Below are 22,156 nucleotides of genomic sequence, written 5' to 3'. Positions count from 1 at the left end.
CCTACATCTAAGGAGCCCTGGCACTTTGACACCATCATGGGCTCAAATCTACAGAAGTAAAATACACTTCACTTTTGATAATGGTGAATTTTCAGTCTCATTAAAAAACAGGCAGAGGATTTTCTTTCTTGGAAAGTGTTGGTGCATTAATGATTCCAAACACTTACTGAACAAGATTAGAAATAAAACACCCAGCTACTTAGTGTTTTTTTCACCGCAGCAGTCATTTTTGTTATTTCTAACCCCTGCTTTGAAAGCAGAATGAGAGAAACTACAGGAAAAATTATTTTTAACTAAATGAACTGGATCCAACATTCTGAAATTGTTTTTTAGCTCTTGGATTTTAACAGAACGAACCAGAAGAGTCTGTCAAAAAAAATTGTGTCTTTCAAAGTTTAATACAAATAAAGATAATCAGTTAGATTTTACATTACAAAGCAAGCTTCCAAGAGCCCATAGTCCTGCAAGTTCAAATATAAGCAGAGTCTGAGAATCAGAGACTAGTTAGAAGTCTCTAGTTAGAGTTAGAAAGTTAGACCTAACTAGTTAGAAAGTTAGACCTAAACAAAAGTGAAACAAAACAATCAGAACATTGTAGTTCCAGAGTCTTATCTGAATAAAGAAGCCTATCTGTTCTCCCCAGCTATCATGCAGAATTCTTAGCTTTTAAATTTCTAGCTGTATCATATCTATTTAGCACAACAGACTAACAATAATGATCTTACCCAAGTTCTTTAAAAACTCTGGGAATTTCCTCTTCAAATTTTGAGTCAGGCAGTTCGTAAGAAGGGCAGAGAAATCCATAGATAAAAGTGAAGATTTTTAAAAAGTCCTTAACCGATGGAGACTGTAGTGATTTCATGGAAACATTATGGGCGTAACCATTCTCAACAAGAAACTGAGAAAAAGAAACATGGCATATTAGTCACTAAATAAAATCTGAAGTTGAAACCATGAAAAGTAAATATTTTGATTAGTATCTTTTATGCCTAATAATGTACGTTTAGAATAAGTTAATAAGTTACCTCACAAAGCTGCTTGATACATTGTTGGATGAATGCCTTGTCATGAAGTGGCCTGGGATCCTTGATCTTTTCTGTACCAAACACACCATACTGACTGTTGCGTGAACTTCCAGTCCCACTAGTTCTAAGAACAAAAAATAAATTCAGTTCTTGTGACAATACATATAAAGAAGAACTCTCTTAATGTTTAAGTCACTACAATTGCTATTTTTGTTTCTTTTGAATTTGTTATGCAAAGGGATGCCTGAAGGTTTCTCTTTATCTAGGATGATTAGAAAAACAATATTAACCTGGAAACCATGATGCACACATACAACAGATGCATCCTAGATGCATATTTTCTTCACTTTATGGAAAGAAATAAAGTTTTGTAGAGCAGAAAAATACCGCAAAGATGAAGAAACAAAATGATGTAGGTGACTGAAAATAAAGACTAAAATATTTAAGGAATATTTAAAAGGCATAGATCCCTGCAAATGTGGGGTCCTATGAAAGAAGATACCCGCAAGACATCAGAACACAGAAAGCCATGAACTAAGCTGAAAGATTATAGAATTTTGGAAGGTTTGTATCTTAGAGAGAAGAAGAAACTAAGGCAGAGTGTACTGGAGATATCGTTCTTCCTTAATGCAAATGCATTGAGGAGCTCTCAAGGTCTGCAATGCATATCATTCCCAAGAGGAAGAACAGCTCTCAAAGCAATTCCTGCTCCACAGCATTATTGTTTAGTGATCAAAGGATGGAGGAAGGCAGATCTGAAGGTCTGCTGGCCTCAGATCCATTATTCCCTATAATGAAAATCTGTCAAGAGAGAAAAATTACAAAATGATGCGGGACTGTTATTGTTTTAATTTAAAGTACAGAGATCTAAAGCTATCAATACCTCTTCCCAAAAAAGCTGACTTTTCTTTCTGAAGTTCCAGGTGTAGGTTTGCTCATGCTCAGCTTCCCAAACGTACCTCTGTCCTTCCTGAAGGATAGGGAGAAGGATTCAAGTGACTATTTCTACCATTTAATCTTTTGCTCATGTAAGAAAACTATAAACATATGCATATAAGCCTAAGCATCTTCAGCATAGCAGCATCTTAGAAAAGTCAACTGATTTTAATGCATTATTTGTGCATTATCAAAACTACCTCCACAAGAAGATTTATAAGTATACACTTTATACACACATGCACCCAGCCACCTCTTAAGAAATATGTAGAGAAAAAGTGTTACAATTTGAAAGGTGTCACAGGTATACAAATAGATTAAAGAAAGTTTTTTGCAGAACTGGAGCACTTGTGCAAATATCCTTGCCTGCAGGGAGTTTTCTTCTCGCTGCTCCCATTTTTTTTTTTCCAGTTGCTACTCACACACTCAAACACACTACAGTCCATCTCTTCAGAGTTAGTTTTATATACCTATTCTTAGCAAGATGATCAGCCACACTTACATCTGAGGTGTTTGAAGACCCATTTTGTTGTTGTCCTGCACTCTCAGTGCCATCATAGATTGCCGACCACTGGTTCCCGCAGTACTTGAGCTTCGTCTCATTGTGACTAAACTGTAAATCACAATTTGTCAGTATGGGAAAATCCAGGATCTAAGGGTCTTTGCTTTTTTAAACACCACAATGACTTTCTAAAGGGTCAGAATAAGCAAATAGAACTGTACTTTGGACCAACCAGCGTGACAGTTTACAGAAATATTTGGTTCTCTTTAAAAAAAAAAGAAAAAAGCAGCCACAACCTTTCAAATTAACTATGTTATTGATGAAAGTGCCAGTGCTTGTTCCAAACCTACTATTTTCCCTTTATTTATATCTGGTCATTTCTAGCCTACAGGTTCCAAAAGCAAAACGGCTTAAAAAGTTTTTCAGTCCAGTCAGCTGGGAGGAAGGCCACACGAACATGACTACTGTTTCTAGCACTGCAGCTATCCATCTGTTCCTTAGCCACTAATTCTGAGCCTGCTTATTGATTTTGCAAATGATCTCACAGTATCATAGCACACTAACTGGGAAGCCTATTCTGAGGTAACGTTATGGCTATCTTCAGACTACACACACAAAATATAAATCAGACTGTAAGTATTAACTGTCCCCACAGCGGTATTAAATGGGATTTTGAGGTAAATAGAATTAACTCTGCAAAAAATGCCAAGTTTTGCCCTCTACAGAGGATCTATTTTATTTGCGGGGTGGGCCCAAATGACTGAATTATAACAAATAGAAAAGCCTTCATTACAAACGTTACCAAAACACATTGTCAATATAAATTGTGTTTCACAATCACACTTCTAGTTCCGCTTCTCCCAAACCATGACAGAAGTTTAGCTTAGGCCTGCTTCATAGGACAGCTTATCCGTGACCTCATTTTTTCTGGGGAAGAAGCTGCATTCTTCCATTACTTCACCAGGGATCCACCGCAGACAGAGTAAATTGCTTTCATAAACATACCAAATGACTAGTTTAAGAGCAGAGTTTGCTAGAGTCAACACGCCAGCAGAAAGCAGGTAGGAGCGCGGCAGGACTGGGCACAACTACATCCACTTGCATTGACAGCGCGTTTAAACCGTACCACAGGCAAACAGGGAAGCCAGTGGCGTTTACAGGCCAACACCAACAGCCCGACGCTCCCCACCACCGCTGGGCCCGGCCCCCTCACAGCCCCAGCTTTCCCCGGTGCGCGGCCAGCGGCTCCGCCGGGGCAGTACCTGCCGCCCGCCTCACGGACGCCAGCCCCGGAGTGGCTGCCGCCCACCCCCCTCTGCGGGGGAGGCCCGCGCCACGGAGAGACCCAGCCCAGCTGTTACCGTTAACGGCGCTGCCTCCTTCCTCGCAATTTCAAATCCGCCCGCCGACTACGTCACGCTGCGCGCCGCAGCGCGCTACGTCAGAGCGGAGCGGCGAAGAAGCAGGGAAGGTCGTGGCCGTCCAACAAGATGGCGGCGCTGGCGGGGGGCGGAGCAGCGGCGGTAAGTGTGTCGGGCGCTGCGGCGAGCCCTGGGGCTTTCCTCTGCCCGCAGCGAGGGGCAGGGGTGGCGGGCAGCCGCCTCCCTATCCCCCCGTAACGGCCTGGAGCCGCTGTGCCGCCCCCGTGCAGCCTTCAGCGGCTCCTGCCCGTCGGCTCCGCGGGGCTTGTGCCCGCCGCGGCGGTAAGGAGGGTGCTGCGCCGGCAGGCCGCTCTGCCTGCCGAGCGGCGGTGGGGCGTGGCGGGGAGGGCGGTTTTGGGGAAAAAACGGAGCTCACAGGCCCTGTGTGCCTGCGGGCGCTGGGGCCTGGCCTCTGCTGCGCTGGGGCCGCGGCTGCCCCTGTGCTTCTGTTACTGCTCCTGAGTGCTGTCACGTAAAGTCTTGGTTTATATCATTGCTGTGTTATAATGCTGTTTTCTAATTTGTTAAAGGAGTCATCTTAGAGTAAATCTATGCCGTATAAAATTGTGGAACCTTATCTAAAACTTGCTTACTATAAAAAAGTGAAATAGGGGTGGAACAGAAGTCACAATGGGGAAACCAGCTGAAGTCAGAAGTTTCTACAGTGTGTGCATGGAAATGCCTGTCAGAAGATAGGTGTTACTTTATTAAACAGTGATAATTCTGAAAAGTGAACTCTTAAAAAAATTCCTGCAGGTGGAGTTTGCTCCAGGAAGTGCGTATGATTACCGGCTACAGTTTCAGGGAGTTGATTTTTCTTCCTGAAAAGGGGAGCTATGATGTCTGTGGTACATCGGCTGACAGCAGGGTGGCTCGTGGATCATCTCGCTTTCATCAACCAGTGTGGCTATGACATCTGTGATTCCTTTGCATACCCTGGTAGTATCACTCTCAATACTTCTGTCAGTTCTACTGGAAATTGTCATGCTACTTCTACCTTTGCTGCCACCTACTCATCAAGAGATGGTCCTATTCCTTGTCCTGGAGATGTGATAGAAACAAAAGGTAGAACAGCAAAAACGAGATATGTGTTTCGGGAGGAGTTCTTTGATGTTTCTAAGCCCCATATAGCTGCAGCTGCTGAGGAGCAGCTGTGGCAGGGATGTCCTGAGGTGAGTCTCACAGAAATAAAGGCCAACAGCAACAGAGAGGAACACCGAGGAGAAACCAAGAGTGGCGGAGATTCTGTTGCCAGTGGTAGGAAGGTATGCTCTCCGTATTATAGTAAACTACAGTAATCCCCTGGTAAATAATACACCAATAACAGTCTTGCTCATTTCAGTTTCCTGAGGTTAGGTAGGAGAGCAGGAGATTTTCCACAATAGATTCCAAGATGCATGGAAAATGTAAGCACTCATGAGGATGTTCTTGTGTCCCTTATGTCAGTAATGTGCATCCTGTGACTCAAAAGCAGTGGGTTGCACACAAAATCTTCTGACGTTGGTTGTGATCAGGCACTTGAGCTGAAACTGTGGTAGCTGTCAAGATTGGGCAGATTAACAAGGAGGGAAGGACAGTATGAATTTACTTTCAATATGTAGAGTGTTCGGTAGTGTTCCTTGTGGACCAAAAAAATAAGAGTCCCAGGTCTAAACCAACGAATGTAATCGTGAAGTCCTGGTTAATTTTCTCCTGTTATTGGTAAACTGCACTTGACAGCTGAATAAATACCTTCTAGTATGGGCCCAAAGGAGGCATGAACATGAACTGTGGCATGCAATAGGTACTTTCAGATCCCAGTGCCATGAGTAACAACACAGCTTTAAGCTTATGAACCTTGAGAATGTGTACAGCAGCCTAGGTATTTTGAGATCATATTTTTGCTTATTGGACTTATACTTGTGACAGAAAAAGAAAGAGATGGAAATTTCCTCTGCTTTTAAAAGAGTTAATTTGTAATTAGGTATGTTTGATTATTTTTTTTCTTTTCATCATGGAGTAATATGAATTTTTTTTTTTTCACTGTTTGCTCATTCTGCAGAAACGTAAAAGGAAATGTGTATTCAACCAAGGAGAACTGGATGCTTTAGAATACCATTCAAAAGTAAGTCTGAACAAAAGTATATTTTGCAAGTACATGATGCCTGACTTTGGGCATGTAGGAAGTGCAAGACATGGTTGCAAACAAGTTCTGTTCTTGTAGCTTGTTCCACTAATGGGAAGGTCATCTCTCAAGTCCTTAAATGAGTAAGTGCATACAGGGAATATCTTCTGCGTAGATATATGTGAAACAAACTAGACATGAAACTGCAGCTGAGACATTTTGAAGAGCTGGAAGCTGCATTCGCAAAGTATCTTTTTAGTGTTATGCATAAGTGAGCATTATATAGTGCCAAGCTGAATATTAGTTGAACAGGAAGTGACTGATTTGAAATAAAGAGCATAGCCTGTTCTGAAGATCAACTAATCTTTAGTATATCAGGACACTGTGCTGAAGTTATTCAAAGCTTCTCTGACTGAATGTGCTCCAAGATGTCTTGCTTCTGCTAATGAGAAAGAATTATTCCCTCTGACATTTTACATTGTCATACTAAAGCATCATGAATGAATTAGAATCAAGTCTCTATTTAGGCTCATGTCAGTGATGTATTGGTGAAGTTACAACTGAATTACACTGAAGCATGTTAGTAAATCCTAGAAATGTAATCTGTGGATAATGTTTGATATATTATTACTGCTTTCCCAAATAGTGATGTGAATCTGAACTAGGATCTACACTTGCTTTCTTTCCTCTGAGAAAGGTGTTAGTCATATTGGGCTTTTTGTTTAATTCTGTTCCTGTTGGACTATATTTAAATGACTATATTTTTCTTCTTTTACGTGGCAACAATTTTGTAGTAAATATGTACAGTTTGCTATGATACAGTGTAGAGGTCCTGTAATTATTGTTGTGAATAGGCTATGCATGTGCAGAATAGCCTTAAAGGAGAGAACTTTGAAGTTCAACATCGAACAGAGGTTTGTGACTGTGAAAACCTTTCAGCTAAAATAAAGTCATTCAACAATAGGAATAAGGGAAGAAATGAAGAGAAGTAGTTTGATGTCTTGGAGGCCTCTAACTTCAAATGATTTTTGGTGAATATGCAAAAAAGACACAGTTTTGAAAAATCTGTGATCCCAGTTAGCCTGGGATACCATTCACAGATTAGAATGTATTGGTTTTTACTGTATTTTTAGTGTTAAAGGTTGTAGCTCTGCAAGTCAGTTCAGATTACTTTGGCCCTTATTCATATCTTTTGGGGTTTTTTTTGAAAACTATTCTAGTTTTTTTGTGTCTGCCAGTGAAAGTAGGTGTTGAATCCATTTATGAATTTAAGTCAGAGTCAATATAGGGAACAGTACAAAATATGCTAAATTCCTTCAGCTGCTATTTGTTAAAACTACTGTTTAAATTGCTTGATAGTCAAGAGGCTTTGTCCACCTGCAAATTGACACATGGATGTAAGAAGAAAAGCCATCTGCATTAATTCAGCTGTACAACTTGTAGCATTTCTAAAGTTATATTTATTAATTCATTAAGCATTATGAACTTCTACTATCACAAACCTAGGTACTAAAAAATTATGACTCTGTCCCCTCAGATATCTAGATGGTGGCACTATTAAAGAAATTATTAAAAAAAAAATTCCTTCCCCCCATTAATCTGGAAATTGTAATAAAGAGTATTTTGTAAAAACATCTCGTGAAGTTGAGGATTCCATAGTAAGGAGCTTTAGAAACCATAATAAGTATATGAAACCTTTGATAAAGCCACTGTAACTGGCAACGCTGCTATTCCAAATGAACAAAAATGCCTCATTAATAATTAAAACTCATAAAAGCTCAATGGTTTGGGAGTAAACTAGGTCTCTAAGTTTTCCGAAGGGAGGGTGCTGAAGTGAATGAGAGTGTATATAGGTCCAAGAATCTTCTCTTCCTGGACTCACTGGCACATTGAGAGGTGTGTTGCTTAGAAAAGATGCAAAAACAAATTCTAAGAATTTAATTTGATTTACTTAATGTACTTCCATATTACTTTTAAAATGCATAAACTATTGTTTTTCAAAATGAATTGGAATGTGGGAAAATACTGATTTTTTTTTTTTTTTAATCCCAGTATACATCTCAATTCAAAATATGTTTATGGGCACCGTAACTTGAAATTAGATTAGAATTTTAATTTATACTTCAAATTATCGCTTTGAAACTTATGTTTGTTTGGAACAATAATATTCCACCTCTGTGTCTGTGAAATGTTTTATTCAGTAGTCTCTCACTCCTCCTTTCTCCAGGCTTGTAATTATTGTCACTTTACCAAAAAAAGAACAACAAAAGTTAGCATGGCCTCACTATCGTGCCCTTGTAGCTTTTGAGTCAATGATCTCAGTAGTTGGCAAGGATCCTTTTCCCACTCTGCATATTGAAAATGTTTTGATTTCTGTTGCAGTCCCTGATCAAGTAGATACTTGAAAGATCATTTCTTTTTCCCTTGTTTCTTTATGACCATACAGGTCAGGAAGCTCATTTGGGAAGGCACTTTGCATTTAGTCCAAGAAGGACTGAAAAGTGGTTTTCTCCACTGCACTACTGCAGAACTCAGTTGCAGGAAGAATGTTGTTCCTGGACACATTGGCTGTGGGTTGGCTGAATTATGTGAAATGGCAAAGCAGTTTCCAGCTGTGAATGAAAGTGACCATCAAGCTGTACATGTGCTAGATGATGAAACCTCCATTCCAGAGCAGGACCTGCTTTCGTGTGTTACAGAAAACAGCTCAAACTGTGCAAAGATAGTTCTGTTAATGGGGCAGAAGTACTTGGTGCCACCAAAAAGCAGTTTCCTTTTATCTGATATTTCATGTTTACAGCCCCTGCTGAACTGTAAGTAACTTTAGCCATTAGAATGTACTACTTCTCTCCTGCCTGAGAAAGGCAGTTAATGTCGAGATGACTAAGGACTCAATGAACAGATTTTAATATACAGCATCGCACTGATAGGAAATGCTGCTGCAAGCTTTCAAAGTGGTATTTCTAACTTTGTGCAAATAGGTGAGGGTTTTCAAAGAAATCCTGAGTGGTTAGGAGCTTGTGTCATGGGGGGATTATCTGTCTCCGGGAGGCTCCTTTAAAAATCTCAGCCACAACATTTTACATGAAGCCCAAAATATGACACTTTGTGAGCGTGTTCTGAGCCACTGTAGGTATATCATGTAAAATTCATGTAAATTGGGACTAGCTGTGCTGCTGGGTCCCTATCCCACAGGATGAGGCTTTAACATAGGTAAGTCCATGCTACTGCTGGGGTGGTGTTCCTGCTGTCTTGGTTTTTAGCTAGATTAGATCCTGGGAGGTGGATGAGATTATGTGCCTTAAAGCAAGGGTTCCCTTACGGATTCATCCTGTTCATCAGCAGGCTCTATTTAGATTGGCATAAACTGATTGTGAAACCAACCCCAGTGTTCCCCAGAGAAGATAACAGTTTGAGAGGCTGCTGCACCCAGCTGGAGGTGAACACTGCTTTAGCAAGACCATGAGTAGCAAACATGACTTGACTTCTCAGCTGCTACATTCCACAGCTGAGAGTATTGGCTTAAGCCAAAATCAGTGACAGGGAAGTGGGAGGATTTTAGAATTAATAACTCCCCTGCAAAAGTAAATCAAAAGCTATCCAAGCCAGTATCCCCAGCCTTAACAGGCCATGCAGAAATCTTTAAGCTGACAGCATGCTGCAGTCTTCACTGTACTTCACCATTCCATTAGCTTTCAATTTGACCATTATTATTATTGGCACTGGCAGCAGCTATGCTTCATCAGACAGTCCTATAGGAAAGATGTTGCCTGTGAGCAAGAACTGGGGATTACTGCTCTGCTCTCTAATCAGTAATTTTTAGATTTATTTAGTTACACAAGTTTCTTCCCTTCTAATATGCAACTGAGATATTAACTGATTTTTTTTTTAATTAAGAAGACATGCAGGAGGTGGAATCTTATTATCCAAATAATAATTTTATATTTCAAGTCCAGAATTTAGCCAGTTAGCTGTTTTCAACTGTATGAAAGAAGGAAGATCACTATCACTGTGCTATCACTATGCACAGCTGTGCATATAGCAAGTTTGGATTCTCCCGCAGGTCAGAGAGCAGTCCAAGAAATTTGAGAAAATGCTTTTGAAGTAACCAACAGTGAATGTTAATATAATGCCATGACTTTAGATTTTTTTTTTTTGAGGATGTCTACTGTCCATTTTAATTGTTGGTTTTTTTCTTCCCTTGTACCTGACAAAAGTATTTCTTGCTGTTCAGCCCACTGCCAGGATAACACTTCCTATGTTAATAAAGGAATAAGATGTAGAAAGCATGTTTAATGGACATTAAATATTAAGCTGTTGTTCTTATTAGCTATTTAAATAATTAGCATCAGACTTAATGAAGGAACAAATATGTTCTGTTGAAAAAATAAAATTGGAGAGTCCTGTTTTTTCATGGATGTGTCCTGTATCTCCTGTTCTCCAACTAAAGTAAACCCAGCTTCTCCCATGAAGTCTTTCAGTTCTTTTCCTCTTGTCCATTAATTTCCGTTTCATATGCTGGGTCTAGCTCTCTGTCTCTCTTCACCTCCAGTAGTGCAAAACACAGTTTTCCAGGGCTGGTTTGGAGCTCTGCGTGTCCCAGTTGGCCTGCTGAAAGATCAAACAGGACAGGAATCTTGCATTCAGGGCTGTAGCCTTTCACTCAGCTGGGTGCCTTATTACATAGCTTCTGTTAGGAAACTTGGAGAAATTTTCATCTTTGAGACTTGTGCTCTGCTATTAGTTTTTTCTGAAAGTCCCCAAGATGTTCAAAATTTCTTGGAGGGATCTGACACAGATCACATAAACATCCTTTCCTTAGGTAATTAGCCTGAAAATCTCTCTGAAGTATATGGTTATCTGAATTCAAACAAGCATGCTAGAAGCCTTTTAACTTCTTATTTGGAAAGAACAGAAGAAAGTTGTGGTTTTGCTGCATAGTTGGCTCTTTAAATGTTGTGTGTATGTGGGTAGCTAAGCCCTTATCAGTTTTAACAAGCAGATGTATTTTAAAACTAATTTACTGGCTTTTTTTTTTTGTAATTTCACTTCCCAGACAAGAAAAAATATGATGTAATTGTGATTGATCCACCATGGGAGAACAAGTCCGTTAAAAGGAGTAACAGGTAAATTTTATAGTAAAATCAAACAAACTTTGTTGTCTTAGCTTACAAAGGGTGATTAACATTTTAATATACTGATGCAATCCAAGAACAATATAACTGCAAGACTGTAGCTTAAACCAGCAAATATTTTGGCACATGCCTACCTTCAAGTCTATGAAATGTCTCGGGGATTTCACTGAAATGGCTTGGATACTTTGCGTACAAATATTTGCAAGAGTAGATCTTCAGTTGCCTAACTGGTGAGAGAATGTTAGTCCTTGAGACTTGTAAGGAAAGCCTGGAGTCAACTGTTTTCTAAGGCCCAGATCATGCAGATATTAATTTGAAATTAATAGGGTTACTTTAGTGGGCATAAAGCTTGATAAATGTGTAAGTATTTCCAGGACTGAGGTCTGATTTAGAAGTTTTAGGTTTTTTTTTAATTTGAGCTGTAGGTTTGAGCTTCAGTCTGATTGGTAGAAGAGAGAAAGTGATAATGCAGCAGTAAGATCCTGAAGTGCAATAGGAACTTTCTGAGTACTGTAGTTTATGAAATCGTTAACTTAAAATTTTACGGGCTTCCTTCGCCACTGAGTAACATCAGGCTTATGCCAGTGGAGCTCTCTCGATTACCATAGAATTGTATCCATGTGAAAGAAGGGCAGGCAGGAAATACGGCCTTACAACTTTCTAGAATAATGTCTACTGTAGCTTTTGAAGCTTGTTATGAAGACATAATTTGAAGATGCAGAGACTGATTAGTAGGTTTTACTTTGAAAGCCCTACAGAAACCTCTAGAAACCCAGAGTTAAACTCATTCAAGTGTCTTTCTTACCTATGTAAGTTACTCAAAAGAAAATTGTACTTACTCACAAGCATGAATTAGCCAGCAAGACCCTCTCTCCCTTACAAAATAAAGGCAAAAGGTGGAAGAGCTGTCACTGCTGTTAGTTACCTTGTTGACAGCTAACCTTTGTTAAACATTTCAGATCTGTGTTGTGGATCTTGTTTTCTCTGGGCAGTCTAGTCCAGGAGGTATTTTGGATTTTATCCTTGTTACCTGTTTCTCACTGTTGTTCTCACTGTTGCATTGTATAGGGATCCCAGGTACCCAGACAGTGGCTGTTGATTGCAGTAGGCAGTGTGCCAATGTTTTTGATGCTGCAATGTGTAGGTTCCACAAATTGCAACTCACTAATAGTGTAGAATAGCATCACAAGAAAAACGGTAGAACAGGACAGAATCTGGAAAGCGTACTGTATTCACTAATGTAGCATACAGTTAGCTCAAAATGTGCAGAGCTGTTTTGAATAACCTAGAGAACTTTTACCATGAATGGTAATTTAAAAGTAATAAATAACTTCTGCAAATAATTGGAGAAGTGATTACTCTTCTATGACCTTTTAACTTGCCAGTCAAATTAGCGTTGCCCTTGCACTTGTAAATGACTCACTTGTCATTTTCATTCAGAAGAGAGATTGCTTATTATGAAAAGTGAATAATGTTACATTGACTAAAGAGCTACTCTTCGCTAGATAGCTTTGTTCTGGCGTAAAGATGAGAGTATTGAATTACATATGATAGTTCTTAAATTAAATGTGGGCTTTTAGACTTCTTCAGAATCACAACTCATAATACGTTATTTGGGGGAATAGTAGAAACATGTAGTTCAAGGTTCTGCTCAATAAAACTTAAGTCCATACGCTAATGATTTCATATCAGAATCCATCAGATTTGGCCACTGGGTGTCAGTCTTGATCCATTTTTATGACTTGTGCTGTCAGGAGATAATCCTTGAAGCATCTTGTCTGTGTAATTTCTTTATCATTTGTGTTGCTTTGCAATTTTTATATTTGGTATGTGCTAACTTGCTTTCTCACTGTGTTGGCATATAGATACAGCCACTTGTCTTCATGGCAAATCAAGCAGATTCCTATACCAGCACTAGCTGCTCCAAATTGTCTTGTAGTCACGTGGGTGACTAACAGACAGAAGCACTTACGTTTTGTTAAGGATGAGCTTTATCCTCATTGGTGTGTGAAAACGCTTGCTGAGTGGCACTGGGTAAAAGTAAGTTCTCAATTTGTTGTGTTGCTTTCTTGGAGACTGAGAGGGCTTGCAGTATGACACTATATTCTTATAATTTGTCTGTTTACTACCATGTGCTTTTGTATTTGAAAGGTATGGTATCATCAGTATCTTCCTTTTTATCAAGGAAAATGTCTCAAAAAAATTGGATATGAAAATCTTCCACTGTGTATTTTTAACTCCTTTGTGTCAGATTACTAGAGCTGGAGAATTTGTATTGCCTTTGGATTCTTTACACAAAAAGCCATATGAAGTTCTTGTATTGGGGAGAGTTCAAGGAGATGTAAAGGAAGCCTTAAGGTATGCCAGGATATTTATGGTAAATGTCTTTTTTGAGGCTGCTAGGATTCTCTTTGTATATATCACTTGTTCATAATACAGTATAATGTCCCAAAATCTTCTCTTGGCATCATCTTTTGGCTAATTGTGGACCTAAAGATAGCCTTATATAGCCTAATAGTGCTTTAGTGAGATTAAAGGGTGGAAACCTTTCTCTGTTCTTTATATCTGTCTGTGTTGGGGAACTGGCTCAGATAAAAGCCTCATGGACAGGGCTTCACTTGCTGACAGATTCTCTTGGACCATGAGTCCTTGGCACAGGCTGACACCATTTTGGGGATACTGGTGTTTTTCTACACATAAAAACATACAGGACTACGTTATTTGTTCTCAGTGGCTTTGTATGGCTATTGTTAACCACATTTTGTCTCAGTGATTTCATAAACTGTCCTTTTATATATTATGCCTGAGAAACATTTAACTTCCCTTAGACTTATCTGAAGTTTGACTGTGAGTGAACATTCTTTGTTAGCTCCAGTCTGAAGTAGCTCTGTGAGAGCTGTAGCATCACATTTGGTGGTATTCATTCTCATACTTCTTTTCTTGTTCTGATTTATATGACAGGACATCTGAAGATGTGCTTCCAATTCCAGAACATAAGTTAATTGTCAGCATACCCTGCAGTCTGCATTCACATAAACCCCCTCTTACTGGTACGTTTTGTTTTGTTGCGTAATGTTTCTGTAGGACATTGGACTTGGATGTCTGAAATGATGTACCTAGAATGACATACCTTTATATGTGAAGTGCCTTAATTTCCCATATGCCAAGCCATTTTGCTCAACAGGACTTGTGGTTTCTCAACATTTCTAAAAGAGTTGTCAGGCACCTAAGTCTTGGTCTCTAAAAATGAATATGAAAAGTAGAACTTCAAGCATTATTGTGTGAATATTTTGGGTAGACATGTAAAAAAAAGGTTGCATTTTTTAAACTTGTTTTTTAAATGCTGCAGGAACAGTTTATAGATACTGTATGTATGAAGTTATGCCAGATGACCTAAAGTACCTTGCAGGGAGGGGAACTTTGGGAATATATAAAATAGGATATCTTCTACTTAGTTAATAAAAGCAGAAACCTCTTTCTTTATTATGTCATCCTGAAAGAAATGTTTTTATTTCTGCATAAGTTGCTTACACACCTCCAGTACAGTTGTGTGTTTAAATCCAAAAACTTAATTATTTTAAAACTGTTAACAGTAGGCAACAAATCAGGCATGCCCTGCTTATTTCTGAGGAGCTGTATTTAATTTACTGAAATTGATGCAGTAACTCCAGCCAGCCAGTTAGCATGGGTGTGAATTCAACTTTTCAGAGTTTAGTCCAAAGGATTTGAAGATTTCTGTGTGACATGTTACCTTTTGCACATTGTTCTGGAGCACTCTTACTTTGACTAATTTAATCAATAGAAAATACTACTTTTCATTGTTATAGCACCTGAGTGCCTTACAATGCTGTGGTAAGAAACATATTTAATACCTCTCACAAAAATGGTTTCATCCTCCCCCAAAGGGAAAATTCATGATGAATCTGAAAATATTCCAGGTGTACATGGTGCTACATAATCACATCAGAAAAGGCAGGTAGAAGAAATGCATAATGCTGTTGGAGAGGAGAGGCATCACAGTTTGTTTCACTGACATGCTTTCCTTTTTCTGTTCCCAAGGAACAGAACAAATTCTGTTAGGAAGCTGATCTGGACAGTTGTTATATGTTCAGGGAGGCTCTAAAATTTGTATTTTGAGCTTGTATTTATTAAATTAACATACATACCTGTTCAAAAACTAGTAGAAGACACGTACTTTGGTTAGCTAAAAATAAAAAGGCAATTCTAGGAGGATCTTTTTGCAGTTCTGAAGCCACATCTTTAAGAATTAGGGCTGCAGCAGAAAGTATGTGTTGATTTAGGCTAATGAATGGTAGGGTAATGATTTGTGAGGCAGGTACCTAGGGCCTCTTCAGAAAACCAATACTTAGCAGTACACTCGGACACAAACAGGAAACCTGTGAGGTATCCAAGGGTGAAAAACAGCAGTTTGTATGTATTATAGAGAATTCTAGTGCCAGAATGGTCCTCAGAACAATTCTTCTGTAGGGCAGAATCTAGAAACCATACTGGGGAATCTTTTATAAAGGATGATCCTGAATGGGTTTTGAAAGAAACTCTGTGCTAATTTATATATTTCTTGAGAATGCTGGGATTTGATACCATTGTGCAGCATTTATGTTTCTATTTGACAAAAAGAATTTGCTGTTGAGCAATATCAGTGATTTACAAGGTTTTTATAAAAATCCACGTGTATCCTACAGTTCTGGCAGCTCCATTCAGAACACGGTTATGCAATGAAAAGGTAGACCATAAGACAAAAGCTAATTGCTGATGCTTTGACTTCAGTGTTGTAAAAGGGTATTGCTTTCATGACTGGACAATATTCTCAAGTGGCCAGTAGAGAGCAGCTGAGCTACATCCTAGAGTGGTTCAGAAGAAATTTGAACAGAAGCAGAGGTTGGGCAGTGGGGGAGACGGACACTTGATGAGTCACACGTATTCTTTATGCTTTGTTTAAGTAGTAACAAAGCCAAAAATATTAGTATTTACTGATGCTGTCTGGCACTTTATTTCTTATTACTGCTATAAAGCCTGTATGTTGGTACATATGTAGCCACTTAATGACTGATTATAACAGTTTATCTCTCTGGGGGAAGAGAAAGATGTAAATTAAAGCAAACCATCAAAAAGAGATGTTTGGGTTCCTATGGTGCATTTAACCATGAAATTGCGACTCTAGGGGTTTTTGGTGATGTATGTGCTGTGTTCAATGCTTAGAGCTTTAAGAGCTTTAATATGTCATTGTAAATGTACTTAAGCTTCTTTATGCAAATGTGTTAAAACAAAATTTTATTACTTCTGGTTTTGATTCAAATAACAGCAGGTTTTCTTCCTAATTCAATTCAATGTTGCTCTTAGAAGACATAGAAGGTATTCTGTTACACAGATGATGTGAAGTAACGTAGAACTTTAAACACCTTTTTTCCTTTTCCTGTTTTATAGGTTCTTCTTGTTATAGCCATTTCTCCTCCAGTTTTTAAGTATGTATGTTTATTGTTAGCAAATAATATTGTCATATAGGAGTATCCCTAAAAACATTGGAATTAATTCTTGGCTATGTTCTAGCTGCTTTGCGTATCTCCAGCAGAAGAGTGCAATGGGAAATCTTGGAAACTCACTCCTCCTGTAGCAACTCTGGCTTGTTAGGCCATGTTATAGAAGTGTTCTTGGAAGTAAAAAGAAGTAAATGCCTTTTGTTTCCTTATGCACCTTATGAGCCCTTACTGTTAGACTGATAGGTGCATCAACATCTAGGTTTAACTTGAAGCTCAGGAAAGACGCAGAGATGTAAAGCCATCTTTGTCCTGAGTTTCAGATCTTTTTCTGGTCCTACTTTCTTCAGGGATTAGACAAATTGGGCAATAAGGATGTCTACATTGCAAACTCTTTTGAAGGATAACTATGAAATTAGTTCAGTCATGTGCTTTGTGCTTTGCATGGCTCACAAATTGGACAGTGAAAAGCTGACAGTCGTTTTCACTTATGTATCCAATTTGCCATGCAGAACTTGCTATTTAGGTAATGGAAGTTCAAAAGATAAGGGGAAACTGTTGCTTGTTTAAAAAATGATTCCTCCTTTTGCTCATTTAAACATTTTTAGCAGCATGCATCTTCAATACATGTTTGGAATTAAGAGTAGGCAGGTATGGCAGATATCCTGCCTGACCGCCGGATCACATTTCAGAAGGAAGTGGGTTTCTGGAAGACCAGTGTTATATCTACCAGCCGGCTTTGTGCTAGCTTCTTGTGTCCTAGGGCATTAGATGCCCAAGTATAGGTGCCTGAGTTGCTGTCATAGTGTTTGACACCTGCAAGTGATAAAAAAAATATCTCTTTATCATCTATTTAAGCTGTTTGTCAGCGGTATCTGTAAGTGGCTAGACGTAATTGTGTGTTGTTTTATTTTTTTAAATCTATTCCTATGGTAGAAGAACTTAATATTTAATCTTTCCACTGATGTAGATCCTCTAACTTGTTTTCAGAGGAAAAAACTCCAGAGTTTGCTTAAGGGCTGCAAGTCAGATCCATGTGTATTAAGATAGCCTTCTGGTTATACAAATTACAGCTTCTTTGTTAGGCTTTTATAACTTGAACACTGACTTTTCCTATTTTAAGGAAACCAGTGTAATGAGATTTTATGCCAACAAAATACAGCCACATTATTGCCCTCTTGATATGGTAATTTCCATTGCAGTGCAAGTTACTGCCTGATGTGATTATGTAAATATCTACAACCTAGCAATGAAAAATCATACTATAATGTGATCTTGAATTATATGTAATCTGTCTCTGTTTTTAAAAAAACTTCTGACTTTAAAGACGACCCTCTTTCTGGCAGCAGGAGAGGGGGAGATTCCTGGGACTTCCTTTTTAAATTCTGTAACTGAATCGATCAAAAGATTGGCACAAGCTTCCTGCTTCTGCTGAACTGACCTGTTTTTTGGCTACCTCTTTTTTGCTTTCTGGTGAACGAATCTTTGAGGTTCGTTGAATCTCCTAAGTGTGCTTTTAAAATTTGTTCTCTTAGGCATGGAAGTTTTCGGTGCTTAGTAAAACTGTTTTTGATTACTGGACTTAGTGCTGTGATGATATTTTTAATCTATACGTTTTAAGAACGAATGTCAACATTACTAATGTGCTCTTAATGAAATTTTGTCACCTAAATAATTGCTTCCTCTACTTGGAGGCCTATATAAAGCATAAAATGGTTCTGTTTTGTTTTTATATGGAGGGGGGAAAAAAGTAATAGCCTGACTCTGCAGTAAGCTCTGCATGATTTTATGCCCATTAGGGTCAAAAAGATATCCTACAGATGTCAGGATCTGCTCACAGAGAGCTTATTGAAAGCTTTGGAGCTTTGCTTTCTACAGTCTCTCCCTTCTCTTCTGTGGAAAAAGTGCAACCTCCTGCAACATGGGCTTTCTTAAATGATCAAGAGAATAGATTTTTGGAAGACCTTTGTTAAAGTCATTGAATCATAGAATAGATTGGGTTGGAAGGGACCTTTAAAGGTCATCTAGTCCAACCCCCCTGCAATGAGCAGGGACATCTTCAACTAGATCAGGTTGCTCAGAGCCCCGTCCAGCCTGACCTTGAATGTTTCCAAGGATGGGGCATCTACCACTTCTCTGGGCAACCTGTCCCAGTGTTTCACCACCCTCACCATAAAAAATTTTTTCCTTATATCTAGACTGAATCTACCCTCTGCTAAAAAGCCCATCCCCATGTTTCTTATAAGCCCCCTTTAAGTACTGAAAGGCAGCAATCAGGTCTCCCCAGAGCCTTCTCTTCTCCAGGCTGAACAACCCCAACTCTCTCAGCCTGTCCTCACAGGGGAGGTGTTCCAGCCCTCTGATCATGTTGGCAGCAAATTGTGCACAAGAAATCTTTAACTGAATAGAGCATGGAAAAAGAACAATAAATTTTACCACATTTTTTTTTTAATATGGTAGGTTTGCAAAATGGTATAAAAGCAGCTGCTCATAAGTGATGTCTAATTAGATGAACTCCAGTGACACCAAACAGCAATGTTCAGTGCAGCAAGTTTTCTGTCAGAATGTACATTTTCCTCTAAACCTCCCAGACTCTTCTCTGCAAATGTTAGATTTGTTTAAACATTTTAGCTTGCCTCTAAAAGAAGCAGGTTTTTAGAATAAGATTCCTGCTGGTAGCAGTATTTTTTAGATTAAAAGCTGCCTTGATGATAACCCATCTGAGACATTCATTTGACATTTGTTGAAGATTGGGGGAAGGAGAATAGATTTATATGCCATGCCAAAATACAAGAAAGTCTGGAAACACCCATTACAAAATACTTATGAAAAAGTTTTGAATGGATTGAAGCTTTGGAAGAGGTGATCGTGTAGATAGGAAATGCATCTCGGTTGGTTAATACTCGCTAGAAAGTGAAGTGGATGCTCATCTTTCTGCACAGGAGCAATCCATGACAAGAGCAGCTGGGGTCTCACACAGGCAGTCTGTGAGTGGCAAACTTGATGTGAAAAGTCAGAACTTGGATTGCACCCAAAAAAAGAAAAGCATTCCCTCTCATACTTTGATGTATGCTGATTGGATGCATTTTTGCTTTCTGCAATGTTCATATCTGAAGAGACTGAGTCAAGCAACATAATGCTGGATTTATGAGCTGTATTTTTAAGCTACAGAAATTCAGAAACCACTGGAAGATCTGATCAAAAAATGATGAAGATATCCTTTGGAAAAGGAAATGGTTTCATAGTTTTTCTTCTTTTGTCCTCAGTAACAAAAATAAAAACTCAACATGTAATTTTTAGTATAGATATGTTTTTCAGTCTTTCTGCCTCCTTTGTGTTGGGTACTCCTTAAACCTTTGCTTTTCTCATGCATATTTTTATATGTAATATCTTTCTAGCTATTTCCTGAAACCTAGTTAAGAATTTGTTTGACCCAGCCACAAACTAAATGGCTCTGTATGACAAGTAAAATGTTTAACAATAAACTGTTTGCAATAATACTTCTCAGGCAAAATGCAAGATCTTTTTCTATCACTCCAAGAATACCAGTCATAATTGGTGACACAATTGATGTTAATGACAGGCATCTATTTATTTCAATTTAAGCAGTAAAAATGCCCAGCTGTAGAAGAAATTTGAGATTTATGTTACTGAATGGAAGAACACAGTTATGTAAATATTTCTTCAGTTGCCAAGTTGGTATTGGGGAAAAAGAAGTCCCTGCATTTTTATAGCCCTTTTTGTGCTATGCTTATTTAACTGGTCTTTCTTATTTTACCTTTTAACAGTTGTCATAAAAAAAAAAAAATGCTTTTATCTCCTTTAAGATGTGGAGGAAAAGTGTGACCTTGATTAAGGAAAGGTTTTATTTATTTATTTATTTTTAGAAATGTTGCCCGTGTGTTATTAGGAGCTAAGTGAGTCTTTAGGAGGTGTTTGGTTGATACTGGTGAAAAATTCAGAACTCGTCTATGTAGAGGCTGAAATAAATCCTCATTCCCTTTCTCTAAATGAAAACCAATAAATCGGGGCTACTGAAGGCCTTGACAGTATTGTTCAGAATCTCAAGGGCACTTATTTTAAAATGACTTTCTCACTATAAATAGTCCAGCTGTTTGAAACCCCTGAAATTAATTTGCTCTCTCCCTTTTTTAATGAAACATTCAGTTTTTCATCGACTAGCAGCACAGGGGAGGTTTTATTTGTTTACTGTTGTTATTTGTACCCTTGTCACTGTTGTTATCTTCTTTTTTTTGTCTTGCACAGAGGTTCTGGCAGAGTTTATCAAGCCAGATGTGGAATGCTTGGAGTTGTTTGCTCGCAACCTACAGCCTGGCTGGACCAGCTGGGGAAATGAGGTTTTGCAGTTTCAGCACGTTGATTATTTCACTCTTCTGCAGAATGAAAACTGAGTTGGGTCTTGTAGCTTAATTCTGAAATTCTGCACCTTCCCAGCAGGCTCTCAAACTTGCCTTTATTACTGATGGTGCACTCCAGAAGGTAACAGAAATAAAACCAATTGCACTTCAGTTAAAATTCTTGAAGTGACAGGATACCTGTTTAATGGTATTTCCGTTTGTACAAGTTGGTCCTTTATTTTGATCATCTTGAGATATTAAATATTGATGTTAGAGTGTAAGTTCATCCCTGTTTTTTTCAAACATCAAGAAAAGAAGGATATTTTAAAGTATTCTCACTGCAGCTATCAAATCTGAGCATCATAAGTGCTACAGTGTTGCACTTGTATTATTTTTAAAGAATGATAGTGTATTATTTTTAAGGAGTGGCAACGGAAGTAAAAAGTTCTGAATTACATATGTTTCCTTAAAGAAGATTGTTTTCTGCAAAACAGTGGATTTTGTACTAAGATAGTTATAAAGGCAATGTATCCTCCTGCATGTTTGTATGTTTCTCAGAGGAAATAAAAGGAGCAGTGCTTGTGTTAATTGGCAAATGAATTTTTGGCTGACCACATTCTATGTAAAATTACACTTTTAAAACAGTCAGCAATTCCATCTTTCTGTATATGGTGTTAATTCTTTGAATACATTGTAAATGATTAGTCTCAACATGTTACAAATTCTGCATATGAAGCTGTTAGATTTAACTGAAATTTTAACAGATTATAGGTATTTTAAACATTTATCTTTCCTTACGTTCTTGGAACATTAAAAAGCCATGCCAGTGATCTGTATTTTTCATATTTTTTCAGCTAGTATAAAAATGATCTTTTTTTTTTTTTAAGAATGGTTCACTTTGTGTGTCCTTTGCTGCCCTTAGATTTGCTTTGAAAAATAAAAAAAGGAGACTTAATGAAGCCTCTGCCACTTACTCATTTGCAGCAGTAGAGGCGGAGCTCCTGGACAAGCTGATTCTCCTGATGGCAAGCTCCTGAGTTCTGACTGGTTATAATGGGGAACAAAATGCATTGCATAGCTTCTTTACATTCATTTCCCTTTTGGTAGTCTGATGAGCTGTGAAGGTTTTAAAATTAAACTTTAAATGTTAGCAGATTATTTTTTAATAACTTTGTAATAA

At 38.3% G+C, this 22,156-nt stretch overlaps 2 protein-coding genes across 5 annotated transcripts in view; one reads left to right on the top strand and one right to left on the bottom strand.

Moving 5' to 3' along the window:
- Positions 1 to 4,191, bottom strand: part of NDC80 (NDC80 kinetochore complex component) — a 20,460-nt gene extending 16,269 nt beyond the window's left edge. Inside the window, exons 1-5 of one of the 3 annotated variants that reach the window (XM_072852679.1) lie at positions 3,825 to 4,191; positions 2,464 to 2,574; positions 1,909 to 1,995; positions 1,026 to 1,149; positions 726 to 898 (exon numbers count right to left, since the gene is read on the bottom strand). In XM_072852679.1, the coding sequence (XP_072708780.1) occupies positions 726 to 898; positions 1,026 to 1,149; positions 1,909 to 1,995; positions 2,464 to 2,564 (485 nt within the window). In that variant the 5' untranslated portion in view covers positions 2,565 to 2,574; positions 3,825 to 4,191. Of the gene's footprint in view, positions 1 to 725; positions 899 to 1,025; positions 1,150 to 1,908; positions 1,996 to 2,463; positions 2,575 to 3,725; positions 3,790 to 3,824 lie in introns of those variants that run through there. The other 2 variants (XM_072852677.1, XM_072852678.1) reach the window with 2 other exon arrangements.
- On the top strand, positions 3,839 to 22,156 carry METTL4 (methyltransferase 4, N6-adenosine). 2 transcript variants are annotated; one of them, XR_012040946.1, is made up of 10 exons: positions 3,839 to 3,986; positions 4,641 to 5,149; positions 5,926 to 5,988; positions 8,435 to 8,801; positions 11,045 to 11,114; positions 12,989 to 13,163; positions 13,375 to 13,481; positions 14,085 to 14,173; positions 20,885 to 21,118; positions 21,899 to 22,156. XR_012040946.1 is itself a non-coding variant. In XM_072852680.1 (9 exons), exons 2-9 carry the CDS (start codon positions 4,721 to 4,723, stop codon positions 21,028 to 21,030), a joined length of 1,446 nt encoding a protein of 481 aa, XP_072708781.1. In that variant the 5' UTR covers positions 3,839 to 3,986; positions 4,641 to 4,720; the 3' UTR covers positions 21,031 to 22,156. The 2 variants fall into 2 exon arrangements, 1 of the variants encoding a protein (XP_072708781.1); XM_072852680.1 differs by having other exon boundaries at positions 20,885 to 22,156.

The sequence above is a fragment of the Ciconia boyciana genome, chromosome 2, assembly GCF_034638445.1.
Source record: "Ciconia boyciana chromosome 2, ASM3463844v1, whole genome shotgun sequence".
Classification (NCBI taxonomy): Eukaryota; Metazoa; Chordata; class Aves; order Ciconiiformes; family Ciconiidae; genus Ciconia; species Ciconia boyciana.
This window is presented reverse-complemented; position numbering and strand designations above follow the sequence as displayed.